Source organism: Schistocerca piceifrons, chromosome 10 (assembly GCF_021461385.2).
Source record: "Schistocerca piceifrons isolate TAMUIC-IGC-003096 chromosome 10, iqSchPice1.1, whole genome shotgun sequence".
Taxonomy (NCBI): domain Eukaryota; kingdom Metazoa; phylum Arthropoda; class Insecta; order Orthoptera; family Acrididae; genus Schistocerca; species Schistocerca piceifrons.
Genome location: NC_060147.1, coordinates 109,404,866 through 109,422,311, shown reverse-complemented (window position 1 = coordinate 109,422,311; position 17,446 = coordinate 109,404,866). Strand labels below are relative to the sequence as shown.

The 17,446-nt window shown below is 43.2% G+C and overlaps 1 protein-coding gene across 1 annotated transcript in view; it reads left to right on the top strand.

Moving 5' to 3' along the window:
• The first annotated feature begins 8,081 nt into the window (after positions 1 to 8,081).
• Positions 8,082 to 17,446, top strand: part of LOC124718728 (synaptic vesicle glycoprotein 2A-like) — a 188,461-nt gene continuing 179,096 nt past the window's right edge. The window contains exon 1 of the mRNA XM_047244345.1: positions 8,082 to 8,091. Within this exon, the coding sequence (XP_047100301.1) occupies positions 8,082 to 8,091 (10 nt within the window). The remainder of the gene's footprint in view (positions 8,092 to 17,446) is intronic.

The following is a 17,446-nucleotide window of genomic DNA, read 5'->3' as shown; positions in this document are numbered from 1 at the left end:
ACTCCGGCCGGCATTGTTAACAAGAAACGACAGTAAAGAATATATGTACTGAGAGGCCAATGTCAGAATACACAGACTAGTGAACAGGAGTCGACAAGAGGTACGCGAACTTATTGCCCGAGCTGCCCGTTTCTGAGCTAAAAATATCCTTTGAGACTGGGAAGAGTTACCCCAAAATATAATATCATACCACATAAGCAAATGAAAATAAGCAAAGTAGAATAATTTTCGAATCGAAAGATCACTTACTTCAGATACCTTGAACAAGATCCCGAGCGTGGGCTTTCCACAACAGTCTACTGTCTATCTGAACACCTAGACATTTGAACTGTTCAGTTTCACTAATCATATGCCCATTCTGTGAAATTGAAACGTCTTGTTTTGTTTAATTACGTGTTAGAAACTGTAAAAATTGAATCTTACTGTGATTTAGCGTTAGTTTATTTTCTACAAGCTATGAACTTATGTCATGAACTGCACTATTTGAAACTGAGCCAATGCTGCACACAACATCCTTTACTACCAAGCTAGTGTCATCAGCAAACAGAAATATTTTAGAATTACCTGTAATACTAGAGGGCGTATCATTTATATAGATAAGGAACAGGAGTGGCCCCAACACTGATCCCTGGGGCACCCCACAATTGACTGTGGCTCACGCACCGACATAGTTAACGTTACACACCTCAACAATTCTGAGCTCTCAGAACGGCAGAGGATTGCAAGTTGCGTCAGCAAAGCGGGGAGGTCTACCAAGTAACACGCAAGACATGTAATACCTGAAGCCATATTGAGAAAAGAATAAAAAAAGCGGAGGAATTTATTTTGAGCATGGCCTCCTATCTGTCCACCAAGATTTCATCCAAAAACTGCCGAAAATGTAACCACATGTTCCAGGGTCATGACCTCGTTGAAGCCCTACCTGTAGTTGACATTCCTGTAACTGAGCTGCAATGTAAAGCTCGAGCATGTTCACAGAAACTGGTGCCATGATGATAGAGTGAAGAAGAACGGTGCAATGGCTGTTGAGGACCACACATTCACTGTGGACTGTCCCTTATTTACTGTACCACTATGTCTGGTTGCTCTCACCCCTGAATCCGGATAGAGTCAGTGAATAAGAACGGTTCCTGTGGAAACACGAAGCATCGATTTCCGCAGACTGCGTTGAAATGCTGTACGTCGGTGCCACCAATGTGGTCACTCACTACAGGTCTACCGTTTTCTCGCCTTGTCACCATCACTGCCAGTCACTTTGCACTTTTAATAGCATCCTTCGACCGTCCTCACATCTCGCGCATCTCGACCATTGGCACTATGGAACTGTCACTGAACTGTAACAGGTGATTGTGTTTCATGAAACTACAAAAATCCGGATAAGCGTGAGCAGGACTCGCGCACCGAGAGTTCCGTAATACACTCCTGGAAATGGAAAAAAGAACACATTGACACCGGTGTGTCAGACCCACCATACTTGCTCCGGACACTGCGAGAGGGCTGTACAAGCAATGATCACACGCACGGCACAGCGGACACACCAGGAACCGCGGTGTTGGCCGTCGAATGGCGCTAGCTGCTCAGCATTTGTGCACCGCCGCCGTCAGTGTCAGCCAGTTTGCCGTGGCATACGGAGCTCCATCGCAGTCTTTAACACTGGTAGCATGCCGCGACAGCGTGGACGTGAACCGTATGTGCAGTTGATGGACTTTGAGCGAGGGTGTATAGTGGGCATGCGGGAGGCCGGGTGGACGTACCGCCGAATTGCTCAACACGTGGGGCGTGAGGTCTCCACAGTACATCGATGTTGTCGCCAGTGGTCGGCGGAAGGTGCACGTGCCCGTCGACCTGGGACCGGACCGCAGCGACGCACGGATGCACGCCAAGACCGTAGGATCCTACGCAGTGCCGTAGGGGACCGCACCGCCACTTCCCAGCAAATCAGGGACACTGATGCTCCTGGGGTATCGGCGAGGACCATTCGCAACCGTCTCCATGAAGCTGGGCTACGGTCCCGCACACCGTTAGGCCGTCTTCCGCTCACGCCCCAACATCGTGCAGCCCGCCTCCAGTGGTGTCGCGTCAGGCGTGAATGGAGGGACGAATGGAGACGTGTCGTCTTCAGCGATGAGAGTCGCATCTGCCTTGGTGCCAATGATGGTCGTATGCGTGTTTGGCGCCGTGCAGGTGAGCGCCACAATCAGGACTGCATACGACCGAGGCACACAGGGCCAACACCCGGCATCATGGTGTGGGGAGCGATCTCCTACACTGGCCGTACACCACTGGTGATCGTCGAGGGGACACTGAATAGTGCACGGTACATCGAAACCGTCATCGAACCCATCGTTCTACCATTCCTAGACCGGCAAGGGAACTTGCTGTTCCAACAGGACAATGCACGTCCGCATGTATCCCGTGCCACCCAACGTGCTCTAGAAGGTGTAAGTCAACTACCCTGGCCAGCAAGATCTCCGGATCTGTCCCCCATTGAGCATGTTTGGGACTGGATGAAGCGTCGTCTCACGCGGTCTGCACGTCCAGCACGAACGCTGGTCCAACTGAGGCGCCAGGTGGAAATGGCATGGCAAGCCGCTCCACAGGACTACATCCAGCATCTCTACGATCGTCTCCATGGGAGAATAGCAGCTTGCATTGCTGCGAAAGGTGGATATACACTGTACTAGTGCCGACATTGTGCATGCTCTGTTGCCTGTGTCTATGTGCCTGTGGTTCTGTCAGTGTGATCATGTGATGTATCTGACCCCAGGAATGTGTCAATAAAGTTTCCCCTTCCTGGGACAATGAATTCACGGTGTTCTTATTTCAATTTCCAGGAGTGTATATAGGCGAGAAACACACTGAAGCGCCAAAAAAAAAACTGGTATAGGCCTGTGTATTCAAATACAGAGATATGGAAACAGGCAGAATACGGCGTTGCTGTCGACAACGCTAGTGTCTGGCACAGTGGCTGGATGTGCTACTGCTGCTATAATGGCAGGTTATCAAGATTTAAGTGAGCTTGAACGTGGTGTTATAGTCTGCGCACGAGCGATGGGACAATAGCATCTCCGAGGCAGTGATGAAGTGGGGATTTTCCCGTACGAACATTTCATGAGTATACTGTGAATATCAGGAATCCGGTAAACATCAAATCTCCGACATCGCTGCGGCCGGAAAAAGATCCTACAAGAACGGGACCAACGACGACTGAAGAGAATCGTTCAACATGACACAAGTGAAACCCTTCACCAAACTGCAGCAGATTTCAGTGCTGGGCCATCAACAACTGTCAGCGTCCGAACCATTCAACGAAACATAATCGATATTGGCTTTTGGAGCCGAAGGCCCACTCGTGTACACTTGATGACTGCACGACGCAAAGTTTTGTGCCTCGCCTGGGCCCGTCAATACCGACATTGAAAATTTGTTGACTGGAAACATGTTGCCTGGTCTGACGAGCCTCGTTTGAAATTGTATCGAGCGGATGGACGTGTACTGGCATAGAGACAACCTCATGAATCCATGGACCCTGCATGTCATCAGGGGACTGTTCAAGCTGGTGGAGGACTTCGGCAATTCCAGCAGGACAATGCGACATCCCACACATCCAGAATTGCTACAGACTGGTTCCAGGAACACTCTTCTGAGTTTAAACACTTCCTCTGGCCACTAAATTACCCAGATTTGAACATTACTGAGCGTATCTGTGATGCCTTGCAAAGTGCTGTTCAAAAGAGATGTCCACCCCGTTGTAATCTTAGGGATTCCCTGCAGGATTCATGGTGTCAGTTCCCTCCAGCATTACTTCAGACACTATTCGAGTCCATGCCACGTTGTGTTGAGGCATCTCTGCCTGCTTACGGGGCCCCTTAACGATATTAGGCAGGCGTACCAGTTTCTTTGGCTCTTCCATGTATATAGTTCACCCATCGCAGGAATTAAGAATATCATTTTTGCCTTTTGTCAATGGCTACACAGGCAAGATATATGTCTATCCGTTCCTAAGAGAGAGGCGTCTTAAGAGAAGGACAGACAGACAGCCAGACAACAAATGAGTAAACAAATATATATTTCGTATGATATAATTACAACTTAACAATTTTCTGATTTGTTCCTTTGCTGGAACGGTGAAAGTTTGATTTTAGTCAAATTTCGTGACTTTACGTCAACGGGAAACACTCGATAGATTTTGATGAGTGAGTTTGCAAGTATCAAAAGATGTGACATAAATGACCTTAGTTACATTGACTTAGAAGCCTAAGTTTTTGGTACCGCCAAGGGACCACAGACGTTAATATGTGACATAAATTTAAACTTGATACGTGTACCCGTTACTGAGAGAAAGGGTTTTCAAAAGATGGACAGACAGACAGCAAAGTTATCTTATAAGGGTTCCGTTTTTATCGACTAAGGTACGGAATCCTCAAAACGATGCGTGGACACCGTCCGCGACTTAATGTAAATGCAAAGCACGGACAATTTCTTTCCTCCAAGAAAATCATCAGGAGTGATAAGAATTGATGATACGAACCTATCATAAAACGACAAATTGTAGAGACACATATGAAGGTTCGACGCTTTAACGACATAACTGACATTCGAGCGAATGTGACCCACCAGTTGAACAACAATGAGTTTTCTGACGGCTTCTAATGATTGTGTGAACGTTCTGTGCGTTCCATTTAAGTGGGGACGGGGAGAGGCTGTGTAGAATGCCAGAAGCATCAAAACCAGCATCTTAACTTTTCTCTATTTTTATTAACGCAGTCTCGAACTTTGTGGTGTGACGGGGTACTGTGCTTTCTCTTACATAGACGCCATTGTGACAGCAGTATTCATAAATTACGCTACATGTACGATACGATACTGCAGTGACCATGTTCAGAAATACGATGCATGAAGGCATTATAAAATGACTTTTATCTTAATAGTACGAATATTTATATATGTGTTTGGAGAGAGAGAGAGAGAGAGAGATTGATTTCTGATTGAGATTTTTGCTTTAAGTCGTAACTGGTACCTGAATTTTGGTTGCTGCCTCCTTGATTGATCAGCTTCTGCACCAGTTGGTAACATATTACAATTTGGAGGAAGTTATTGTTCTTTAAGGTTTAAAATACGACACTCTTAGTTACTTGGCCGTATCGCGGAGCCCAAGTTTTCGTGGCTTTTCATACCTAAGGGACCCCTGTTGTAAGTAAATAAGATCAAACAACAATCTTCCTTCAAACTACACGTCCTGCTACAACAAAATTGGTCATTGGAGTTCAGCACCATACTATTGTACAAAAACATAATCCAATTACTGTAATTAAGAAATTATGAGAGGTTGTTACTTACTGAATGAAAACTATAGAGAATGCATTTCTTTTCCTGTATTTTAGTGAACTTTGTACACTTACAATTATGTCGATTGACAGACGGCGAAGACAATGAAGTTCACCTCCTTTTCCAAAAATAAGATATTTCTATTCTTTACTTCCAGAAAATCTGTATATATAAATGTTTGGCAACTCTTACACATACTTTACTCGGTTTTATCACTAAAATATCAATTTTCATTAGATGTAACATTACTTTCTGAACGGCGGCCTAACAACACGTCCTCTTTCCACAAGATACAGATTAACAGTCCTCTTTTTTTAATATTTTTTGAATCAAATTTCCATTTACCGTATTTACATACATTACTGAGCTTCTCAGAATAAAATCAGGCATAAATTAGTTTTAAAAAAAGGGGCAGTGAGGCTCACATAACATTACAGCATGCATGCATGTCCAAAGGAACAGGCACTGCAGCGACTAAAGCCGTCATGAAATATATGAACTGTATTCGAGTTGCAAATACTGACAACCATGAGCTGTATAATAGAATGACAACAGTGGCAATCTATGCCGGACCAGAACTCAAACCCGGATTTAATCGCGAGAGGCCGCCTAGCAGTTAAACTACCCGGGCACACTTCACGGCCAGACCCAAACTTTCACATGTCGTCAAACCCCGTGTCCACAACCTGCACTCATACACCCATTACGTATGCGTTCATGGCATACGGAAGTTTTGTTCTGCCAGTGAAGCATGCTCAGATAGCCTAATTGTAAGGCGACCGCTCGTGATAAGCAGAAAATCTGGGTTCTAGCGCTGGTCTGTCCCAAATTTTTGCTGCCGTCATTCCATTCTATAGTCGACAGTCGTCCATATTCGCAACTGCGAATACATTTCACATACTACGGGTATCGCGATAGAAGCAGAGGGAGAGAAAACAAATCAGATACTATCAGAGCATATGTAAAAGTGAGCCCATACACGCTGCACTAGTTTACCATTTTCAAACAAAAAAAAACTGCATAGATGTAGGAAAGTCTAACCACAAAGTTTAAGATTTAAGGAACTACACTACTGGCCATTAAAATTGCTACACCACGAAGATGACGTGCTACAGACACGAAATTTAACCGACAGGAAGAAGATGCTGTGATATGCAAATGATCAGCTTTTCAGCGCATTCACACAAGGTTGGCGCCGGTGCCGACACCTACAACGTCCTGACATCAGGAACGTTTCCAATCGATTTCTCATACACAAACAGCAGTTGACCGGCGTTTCCTGGTGAAAAGTTGTTGTGATGCCTCGTGTAGGGAGGAGAAATGCGTACCATCATGTTTCCGACTTTGATAAACGTCGGATTGTAGCCTATCGCGATTGCGGTTTATCGTATCGCGACATTGCTGCTCGCGTTGGTCGAGATTCCATATTCAGCAGAATATGGAATCGGTGGGTTCAGGAGGGTAATACGGAACGCCCTGCTGTATCCCAACGGCCTCGTATCACTAGCAGTAGAGATGACAGGCACTTGCCCGCATGGCTGTAACGGATCGTGCAGCCACGTCTCGATCCCTGAGTCAACAGATGGGGAGGTTGGAAAGACAAGAACCATCTGCACGAACAGTTCGACGACGTTTGCGGCAGCATGGACTGTCAGCTCGGGGACCGTGGCTGCGGTTAACCCTTGACGCTGCATCACAGACAGGAGCGCCTGCGATGGTGTACTCGACGACGAACTTGGGTGCACGAATGGCAAAACGTCATTTTTTCGGATGAATCCAGGTTCTGTTTACAGCATCGTGCTGGTTTCATCCGTGTTTGGCGACATCGCGGTGAACGCACATTGGAAGCGTGTATTCGTCATTGCCATACTGGCGTATCACCCGGCGTGATGGTATGGGGTGCCATTGGTTACACGTCTCGGCCACCTCTTGTTCGCATTGACGACCCTTTGAACAGTGGACGTTACATTTCAGATGTGTTACAACTCGTGGCTCTACCCCATCATTCGATCCCTGCGAAACCATACATTTCAGCAGGATAATGCACGACCGCATGTTGCAGGTCCTGTACGGGCCTTTCTGGATACAGAAAATGTTCGACTGCTGCCCTGGCCAGCACATTCTCCAGATCTCTCACCAACTGAAAACGTCTGGTCAATGGTGGCCGAGCAACTGGCTCGTCACAATACGCCAGTCACTACTCTTGATGAACTGTGGTACCTGTACACCCCATCCGAGCTCTGTTTGACTCAATGCCCAGGCGTATCAAGGCCGTTATTACGGCCAGAGGTGGTTGTTCTGGGTACTGTTTTCTCAGGATCTAAGCACCCAAATTGCGTGAAAATGTAATCACGTGTCAGTTCTAGTATAATATATTTGTCCAATCAATACCCACTTATCATCTGCTTTTCTTCTTGGTGTAGCAATTTTAATGACCAGTAGTGTATTTGCAAGAAACCGCAGAGCTCTATCTACCATAGTTCCTTAGAAATAAATTTTCGAAACTAGGGTAAGAGTTTTTGCTTACCCTGTATCTCTTCTGACACCGTCACGCGGGACAGCGCTTGCTGTTGAGCCCGGATGACATCGTAGAAACAATAGCTCTGGCCTTGCACCGCGAACGGTGGGACGGATTTGCAGTACGACGGTTCTTATCAGGGACCGTCGCTGGCAGATAACTGCGCGTAGACACAGCTCGCAGGACTAATTACCACTCAGTACTCAGCCGTCTATCTGAGGACCCGTCAGCGAGCATGGACGCGGGTAAGTACGAAGCAGCGCTCTTACGCGACTGCAAGAAAGCCCAGGTGACTCCCCAAGAAGGGTAAAAGGACACCCGCAAAATTGCAGACCAGTATCCTTAACGTCCGTTTGCAGCAGAATTCTTGAGCATATTCTAAACAAAATCCATCGAGGCAGAAACGCTTCTGTTCGCAAATCAGCACAGAACTGGCCAGCTTGTCCTTTCCGCGCACTGAATCTAGTGAACCATCGATGAAGGACAACAGGCAGATTCCATATTCCTGGATTTCCGCAAAAAGGCTCGACACAGTGCCCCTCTGCGAACTGTTAACGAAAGTCCGAGCATATGGAATAGGCTAGAGGGCTTCTTAAGTAATAGGACCCAGCACGTTGTCCTCAACGGCATGTGTCCATCAGATACATGGGTAAAGCCAGGAGTACCCAAGTACGTGTGATGGGACCACTCTTTCTCTCTATGTATTGCACCAACAAACTCTGCGATGCTTCGCAATTCTATATGTCGTAATCTCCTTCTCCACCCTCTCTCTGTCCACCTCCTCTCTCTGTTCATCTCCTCCTCCTCCTTTCTCCATGTCCTCCTCACGCTATCTCTCTCCACCTCCCGCTCCTCCCCCTCTCTCTCCATCTTCTCCTTCCTCCTCTCTAAGTCCATTCCCTCTCCCATCTCTCTCTCTCTCTCTCTCCCCTTCCCCTTTCTCGCTGACTGTGGGCGTTCTTTATTGTTATTGTCAGCAAAACTTTGATACGGAATTGAAGCCACTTAAGTAGGTAAATCCATTGCAATCATTGGTATTCGCGGTAATAGGGACCTCTGTAGCTGCTGGATCTGTCAAGATAGTAGCTTCAATGTCAGTATTTCGAACAGTTTTGATTTGCGATTGGGTTGAATTGCTATGCTTCAGACGATTTAGGTTCTGTAGTAGTATTCTAATCATAGGCCGATAAGCCATGAACATAACTAACCTATTTTCAGTTAAAACCGACTGCGCGGAAGAAAACAAAACAGTACATTTTCGTATATACAATTTTTGTTCTAAAATTGTATACGGGAAAAAAGAATTATATCGGAGAACGAGTCATCTAATGGTTTCAATATCCCGCTATCGTAGTTTGAATGCGAGAAATAAAGCGAAACTATACATTTACACAGCATTTTCTTTCTAGCGATCAGTTTCAACAGAAAACCTGTACACTGTTGTTGAAAAAAATATGTAGCCTATGCTCGTCTGAAAGTTGTTGGAGTATTGTGTAAAAACTTGAAGTAAGTTGGTCAAGAACTTTTTGAAATTTCTTGTAACAATGTGTCTTCTCTCTCTCTCTCTCTCTCTCTCTCTCTCTCTCTCTCTCTCTCTCTCTTACGTGTTTGAAAGTTTTACTGACCTTCAAAGTAGTCACCAGCATTGTGTATAACCCGTTGCCAGCGATGTGAAAGTCGTAGGATACTCTTAGCAGTGCCAGTTGTGTTGACACTTTCAGCGGCGTGGTCTGTTGCCCGACAAATTTGTAGCAGTTCTGAAGCAAATGCCTTGAAGTATTTCCTTCAGTTTGGAAATCGAGTTGAACTTCCACAAGGAAGTGTTATAGGCCCTCTATTGTTCCTGATCTATATTAACGACGTAGGAGACAATCTTGGATTGTTTGCAGATGATGCTGTCATTTACAGTGTTCTAAACAGATGACCAAAACGAATTGCAAAATGATTTAGATATGATATCTGTATGGTGCGAAAAGTGGCAATTGACCCTGAATAACGAAAAGTGTGAAGTTATTCACATGAGTACTGAAAGAAATCCGCTAAATTTCGATTACGCGATAAGTCACACAAATCTGAAGGCTATAAATACAACTTAGAGATTACAATTAATTAACCTAAATTGTAGCGATCGCGTAGATAATGTTGTGGGTAGAGCAAACCAAAGTCTGCAATTCATTGGCAGAAAACTTAGAAGGTGCAACAGGTCTACTAAAGCGACTGCTTGACCACGCTTGCCCGCCGTATTCTGGAGTATTGCTGTGCGGTGTGGGATCCGCATCAGGTGGGACTGACGGACGACATCGAATAAGTTCAAAGAAGGGCAGCTTGTTTTGTATTAGCGCGAAATAGGGGACATAGTGGCATAGACATGATACATGAATTGGAGCGCGGCAATCACTAAAACAAAGGCATTTCTCCCTACGTCGGGATATTCTCATGAAATTTCAATCACCAGTTTTCTCCTCCGATTGCGAAAACATCCTGCTGGCGCCGAGCTACATAGGGAGAAATGACCATCACGATAAAATAAGAGATATCAGGACTCGCACAGAAAAATTTAAGTGCTCGTTCTTCCCGCGCGCCTTTCGACGACAGACAGCTTGAAGGTGGTTCACTGAACCCTCTGCCAGGCATTTTGTTGTGAATAGCAGAGTAACCACGTAGATATTGACGTAGATGACGCTGTGGTGTACGGGGAGGTATTGCCATTGGGTGACTGTAGGAGGATACAGGATGACCCAGGTAGAATTTCTCTTTGGTGTGATGGGTGCTTGCTCTAAATATTGGAAACTGTAGGTTAATGCGGATGAGTAGGAAAAACAATCCCCTAATGTTCGAATACGATATTCGTAGTGCGCTGCTTGACATACGTTGATGAAATATCTAGACATAAAGTTGCAAAGCGATACGAAGTTGAACACTCACATGTCGTCGGTAGCAGGGAAGGCGAATTTTCGACTCTCGGTTTATTGGGAGATTTCTAGGAGGTGTAGCTCACCTGTAAAGGAGACTGCATGTAGAACGATAGTGCGACCCATTCTTAAGTACTGTTGGAGTGTTTGGGATCCGCACCACGTTGTATGAATGGAGGATATGGAAGCAATTCTGAGGCGTGCTGCTAGATTTGTTACCGGTAGGTTCGATAAATACGCGATTATTACGGAGATGCTTCGTGAATTGGAATGGAAATCCCTGGAGGGGAGATGATGTCTTTTGGTGGAACAGCACTGAGAAAATTCAGAGGATCAGAATTTGCGCCTGACTGCAGGATCGATTCTGCTGACGCCGACGTACTTTTCGCGTAAGAATCGCGAAGACAAGAAAAATATTAGGGCAGGTACGGAGGCCTAGAAATATTCGTTTTTCTCTCGCTCTGTTCGTGGTGGAATAGGAAAGGAAATAACTAGTAGTGGTTCCGGGTGCCCTCCGCCATGCACCGTATGGTGGTTTGCGGAGTATCTTTGTAGATGTAGAAGTAGATCGACTTACACAGCCCTCGCAGACGCCGCTGCGCATTAGGGTCACGTGATGTTTTGTATATGTTTCTTCCTCCCTCGCGTATTTTGTCAGTTTGTATGTGTTCTTTTACTAAGAAGAGATTACATTAAACGAGGGCAGTGATTTTTAACCTGACGATCCCGTGAAAGGCTTAGTACCGGCCGGCGTGGACGAGCGGTACTAGGCGCTTCAGTCTGGAACCGCGCGACCGCTACGGTCGCAGGTTCGAACCCTGCCGCGGGCATGGACGTGTGTGATGTCCTTAGGTTAGTTAGGTTTAAGTAGTTGTAAGTTCTAGGGGACTGATGACCTCAGATGCTAAGTCCCAGGGCCATTTAAACCATTTGAAAGGTTTAGTGGCTGAATACTGGATTTCGGAATTAGTGACTGTAATAAAATTTATCTCCAATGGGAGAATCAGATACAAAGAAGAATGTTACTTACGCAACAGCGTGTAAGTGCTTGTGACTGGCTGGACTCTTATTGCGAAAATATTTCCAGTTTCGCCATTGCCTGTTTAACAAAGGGATGCCGTGACCGTGTTATTTGAAACTGAAGTAACGACGGAATAATTTGAAGGAATCGTGCTGTGGAATCCCCGAACTAAACGTTCGACAAGGTTCTGAGATATTTTGGCTGTGCAGTTTTCACTAGCAGTATTGACGATTTCTGCTGGCCAAATGAATCTCCTCGTTCTCGGCATATGGCTCACAGACAATCTAAATTTGTAATGAGAAACGTGGATAACTATTTAATATAGAGATGATTAATTGTGGTTAAATTATTAGAACAACAGACTGAATTAACTTACTATATTTTACGATATTTACGCAAATGTTACACATTACAAATTGAATACCGCACCTGAAATGGAAAAAGGCTTAAACAAAATATGTCACAGAGATTAGTTAAAGGAAGTTAAATGCAGCTCGTCGCTGTTTTATCGACGCAGGGGTGTTACAGTTGACAAATCATCGATGTTAAATGATGAAATTATAGAATGACGTAAAAAACAACATACAAATGCACCTAGTGCAATATTTATTAATCAGTAAATACAGCAAAGATTAACATAGCATCTCCCACAATTCTTTATATACACACTGTAAAAAAAAACAGTTCTCAGAAAAATTTTCCCTTCAGTCCGTAGCATTGTTAACGGACAGCATAATGGTTTTGAAAGCATTCTTTCAGTAGATGTAGTTGATTCAGCTGAGTTATATGACCGTTAATATTTTGTAACCTTGGTTATTTAGTTCCGTTGATGCGAATCTTTATTTTACAGGTACGTTTATATGGGCCAAAAAAGTACATTTACGGACAGAAATGTTTTCAGGGGGCCACGCTATTGACACCAAATGGACGAACGCGAAATGGTAATAGTAAGTGCGGCTTCATTACTTTTACGTCACACAAGGAATCAAGTTAGAAAGAACAAGAGAAACTGGAATTTGTGAATGCGTCCTTTATAGGGTTCCATTCCTCAATCGGTAAAAACAGAACCAATAAGAAATCCCTTTGTTGTCAGTCTACCTGTCCGACTCTTAAAAACCTATTTGCTCAGAAACGGGTAGACTTATCAAGTTCAAATTTATAACAGATACTCGGGACTATGTAATAAATGTTGAGTTAACGCAATCAAAAGATAAGGCCATTTCTTCATTCGCAAACACACACATTAAAACTATAGGGTACTGCTCGTTTACCCAGACTCATGAAATTCGGCAAGAAGCTAGAGTTCACAGTAAAAGTAAAGGTTAAAACCATAAAATTGTTAATTTGGATTTATATCGAACGAAAAAAATATTTCATTTGTCATTTATTATCCGACTTCAAAGTTAAAATATTCTCGAAAGTTTTGCAAGCCCTGGAACCGATATCTTACCAGTATCAATGTCGATAACAGACAAAAATCATTCGATATTCTCGATTCCCGGGGTGGATGAACTGTTTATATGCATGATTAATTTCCTACAGAACCCTCACAGCGTGGGACCTTCCCTGGCCAAATTGTTTTTAAATAACTCGAACCCTTCACAAAATTAACTAGTGAACTGACGCTGGATACATACCTGTTCGAGAATTTTAGCAGAATGTCGGAAACCGACTTCGACTATTTCGTAAAAGCAATACGAGAACTGCTAAAAGCGATACAAATATGAGAGTGTGTGTACCAGTTACAACCAGATTAGCGACCACCATTCTGTTTTTTTAGCTACTAGTGACTCGTACAGAAGTTTAATGCAACTTTTTAAATTTCACTATTCCTCAAAAGACCTCATGGCATCAGAACTATGCATTGCTTTGGTAGAACTGAAAGAAAATTTGGAATAAGAATGCAGTTGAATCAATGATTTGGAAAAGGGGTCATGTCCACTTGTTTTTTTGAAATTACATTTACCAAGGATAACTGATATTTATATCTGTATGCGTCGTTTGGTACAACAGGGGTCACGTCCCATCCATCAGCAGAAGCTCTCGACAGAGGGATATTGAGATACAGAAGAGCCATGTTCGTATAAACAAGCATATAGTGGATCTGTTCCAATAAAAAAGAAGAAACTAGACGACGTAAAAAAATGTCTACGATATATAACTGACGAGCAGAAACCATTTTAAAGCATGGTTTGTATAATACAGCCAGCTGGTCGCAACAAGATTTTACTTTAACCTGTTTTTGACACCTGCTATGAGTGTCTGCATTAGAGAGTCCAAACACATCAGAAGATAATATTTAAACCATATAAAAATTACTGAGACTCGAACCGACGAAAAATTGATAATTGTTAGCATATTCCCCAGTGATGTTCAGCAGAGAAAATGGAGTAGTAATGAGAATCACGGATAATAAAGCTTGGCTACTATCTTGTCAGTCCATAATTCGCCAGGCAGCCCTTTGTGGAAAAGTTAGTGACGCTCTGAAAGATGTGACGGACATCTGATCTAGTTAATTAATTTTATGAGATCTAGTTCTGTCCTCCAGCACAAGCACTTCCAAGAGTTTATATCTGAGTGTAACGTGATGACTGGGTGTTGTGTGATGTGGTTAGGTTAGTTAGGTTTAAGTAGTTCTAAGTTCTAGGGGACTGATGACCACAGATGTTAAGTCCCATAGTGCTCAGAGCCATTTGAACCGTTTTTTTGTGATTTGATATAGTGTGTCTTCTTTCCGTCGATAGCTGGGTATCTTTGAAAAGACTTTAAAATAATCCTGGACTAGACATTGCAGTATTTTCAAATTTTATATCCGATCTTAGGAAGGAATTTGCAGCAACATTCCAAGACTTCGCAGATATAGAAAGTGATAGAGAAGTTGTCGCGATTCTCAGCATCGCCTTTTGAAGTTTTTCCGGCGGTAGAATGGACTGATGAGGTTGCGAAGTTGTTCTGGCTTTCAAAGCCTTTACTCCAAATGGAGATAAAAGACTTGCAGGAAGACATTTCCTTGAAAACGTATGAAACTGCATTTGCCGAGGAATTTTGAAGTTAACATGTCTCAGAGAACTATGGAAACTGAAAAAATATAGCCATTTACCTGGCTACAATCTTTGGCTCCACATATGTTTATGAAACATGAGTTTCAAAACTGAATTTTTTGAAGAACCGGTATCGCTCAAGATTTGCAGCCACCCACCTTGAAGACACTCTATGCATAAGCTTTTCGCTATGTGAACCTAACTTTTAAAAAATGGTTGAAGATTGACGAAATAAGTCTCGGGTGAACAGCCTGGTATGAGTGTGCATACTCATACCAGGCTGTTCATCCGAGATTTATTTCGTCATAAAATACGCCTGGAGAAATTGAAGAATCACATGGTTGAAGATTGTAAATATAATTTCTACCATTCAATTTGTATACCCTTGTGTCTATCTGCTGTATTTTACATTATTTTTGAACGACAATTAAAATAAAAATTAGTAAGGAATATGAGTTTGTATTTTGGACCTCGATAAAAATTTCCGTAAGTCTCCGGATCCCACCTAAAATTACTTGCCGACCCCTGGACTCTATACGGTAGTTTCTCGCTGTCGTCGCCGGACATGCGTTGTATTGCAGAATGGCACCAAACTTAGTTTGGAAATATTTTTACAAACTGACGTAGCAATGAAGTTTAATGCCTCATTTGCTAATGATTAAGGATATTTCTGCCATTTTTGTGAAATAGTAAAAGAGGAAAGAAATTATAGTAACAGTAATAAATTAATAACTTAACAACAATTCGTTCATGGGATACAATAAAAACGCCTGTAGCCCTGGAAAACAGACAAATTAACAAGGAAAACAGAGTTCTTCAAGCTCAGTTTCCACCGTCTAGCACTGACTATCAGTAATGCCTAAACGGTGGTTTGATACCTGATTGCAAGATGACTACTGAGCAGAGTTTAAAATGATTAGAATCAGTAAGAGAATGTTGGTGTTTCTTTGTAGTTTTCAACCACTTTTCACTTTTAGAGAAAAACAGCAAACGCTGTATGGACTAAGTTTTGTTTTATTAGCCTGTTTAATATTTTTATTCTATGAATCTTGAAAATGAGAGAGACCAAATGTTTCAATCGTTGTTCGATTTCTACGTATATTACAGAAAATAATAGGAATAAAAAACCGAACGTGGCTATTTCAGAAATCGGTTATTTTAATTAGTTGTAAACTGGCAGGAAAAAACCGGTATAATAGAAAACTGGATGTCTCTGCTATAACCACCATCAGTTGGTCATCGTGAGACAGTCAACCGCCTAGGGCGCAGACACAGAGGGGCGCAAAAATGTGTCAAACCTGATGTGTCAAATATTTATGTCAAAGAAATTTGATGGTGTAATAGGGAACTTTGTCAAACCTCGCCTAGCGAGCGAGGTGGCGCAGTGGCTAGCACACTGGACTCGCTCGCATTTGGGAGGACGACGGTTCAATCCAGCGTCCGGCCATCCTGATTTAGGTTTTCCGTGATTTCCCTAAATCGCTCCAGGCAAATGCCGGGATGGTTCCATTGAAAGGGCACGGCCGACTTCCTTCCCCGTCCTTCCCTAATCCGATGACCTCGCTGTCTGGTCTCCTCCCCCAAACAACCCAACATCAACCCCAAATCTTGCCTGTCGTCAAATAAATATGATCAAATCTAAAGCCTCGCCGTAGATTTGATCATAAAAGTCGTTCGTCTTCTGTTCACTGCAATGCGAAATGCAACCGCTTGCAGCGCTGACGTCGCTACAGCTATTTGACGTCTCTGTAGTGTGTTTGCTTTTAATTGTGTGTCGATCGGCAGGTGAAATATGAGCATGCAGCTTCATGTCCACAATCACAGCTACAGCCATTCGCCTCTACATCTGGAAACATCCAGGCAGTTTTTCAGCAAGCCGGAATAGAGGATGTGGTCACACTATGAAATAAAAAATTTCTTCCTTAGCTTTCATCCTAATTTGCCTATTTTTCAACTCTGGATGCCACAAGTTAAAAGGCGCTTCATCTGTTTCGTATTTTTTTTATTAATTTTGTAGTTGTTAGAACACAAATTCCATTACGTAAATTATTCAAAATTAAAAATAGTTCTTATTACCCATATAGTGTACTAAAAATTTATTTACCTTCACATATTCCCCCTTAGTGCTTTATAAATCGCTTCGCAAGTTTCTGGAATTATTTTGATAAATGTGCAATATGATATTCAAGAGCTGTGTTGTAAACTAGACTAGCTCTCCCATGTATCAAGAAATCACAGTGTCACAGTTTGGCTGTCTTCTGCACATATAGCGTTCCTCAAGAGAGTATTCTGTTTTGTAATATGCGAATCCACTTTACTGAGCAAATACTGAAATACACTCTCATCCATTCGTAACTAATTTATATATTAAGACTTGACCTCCTCCACTTGCAACTCTCGTAACAAATTTTGCTGAATGCTTTTATTATCTCGACGTAATCCCTAGGGCTTCATCCAAGTATGTTTCCTTTTTTCCGCTGCTTTTCTTCCAAATACACAAAGTGCAATTGTGGTACTAGAGCATAATGACAAGTTGTCGCCCGCCATCTTGAAATTTAAGGAAAAATCTGACGGCAGTATAATACCATCGTCAAAGATCTTTTCCAAAGATTTTGACGAATAGTAG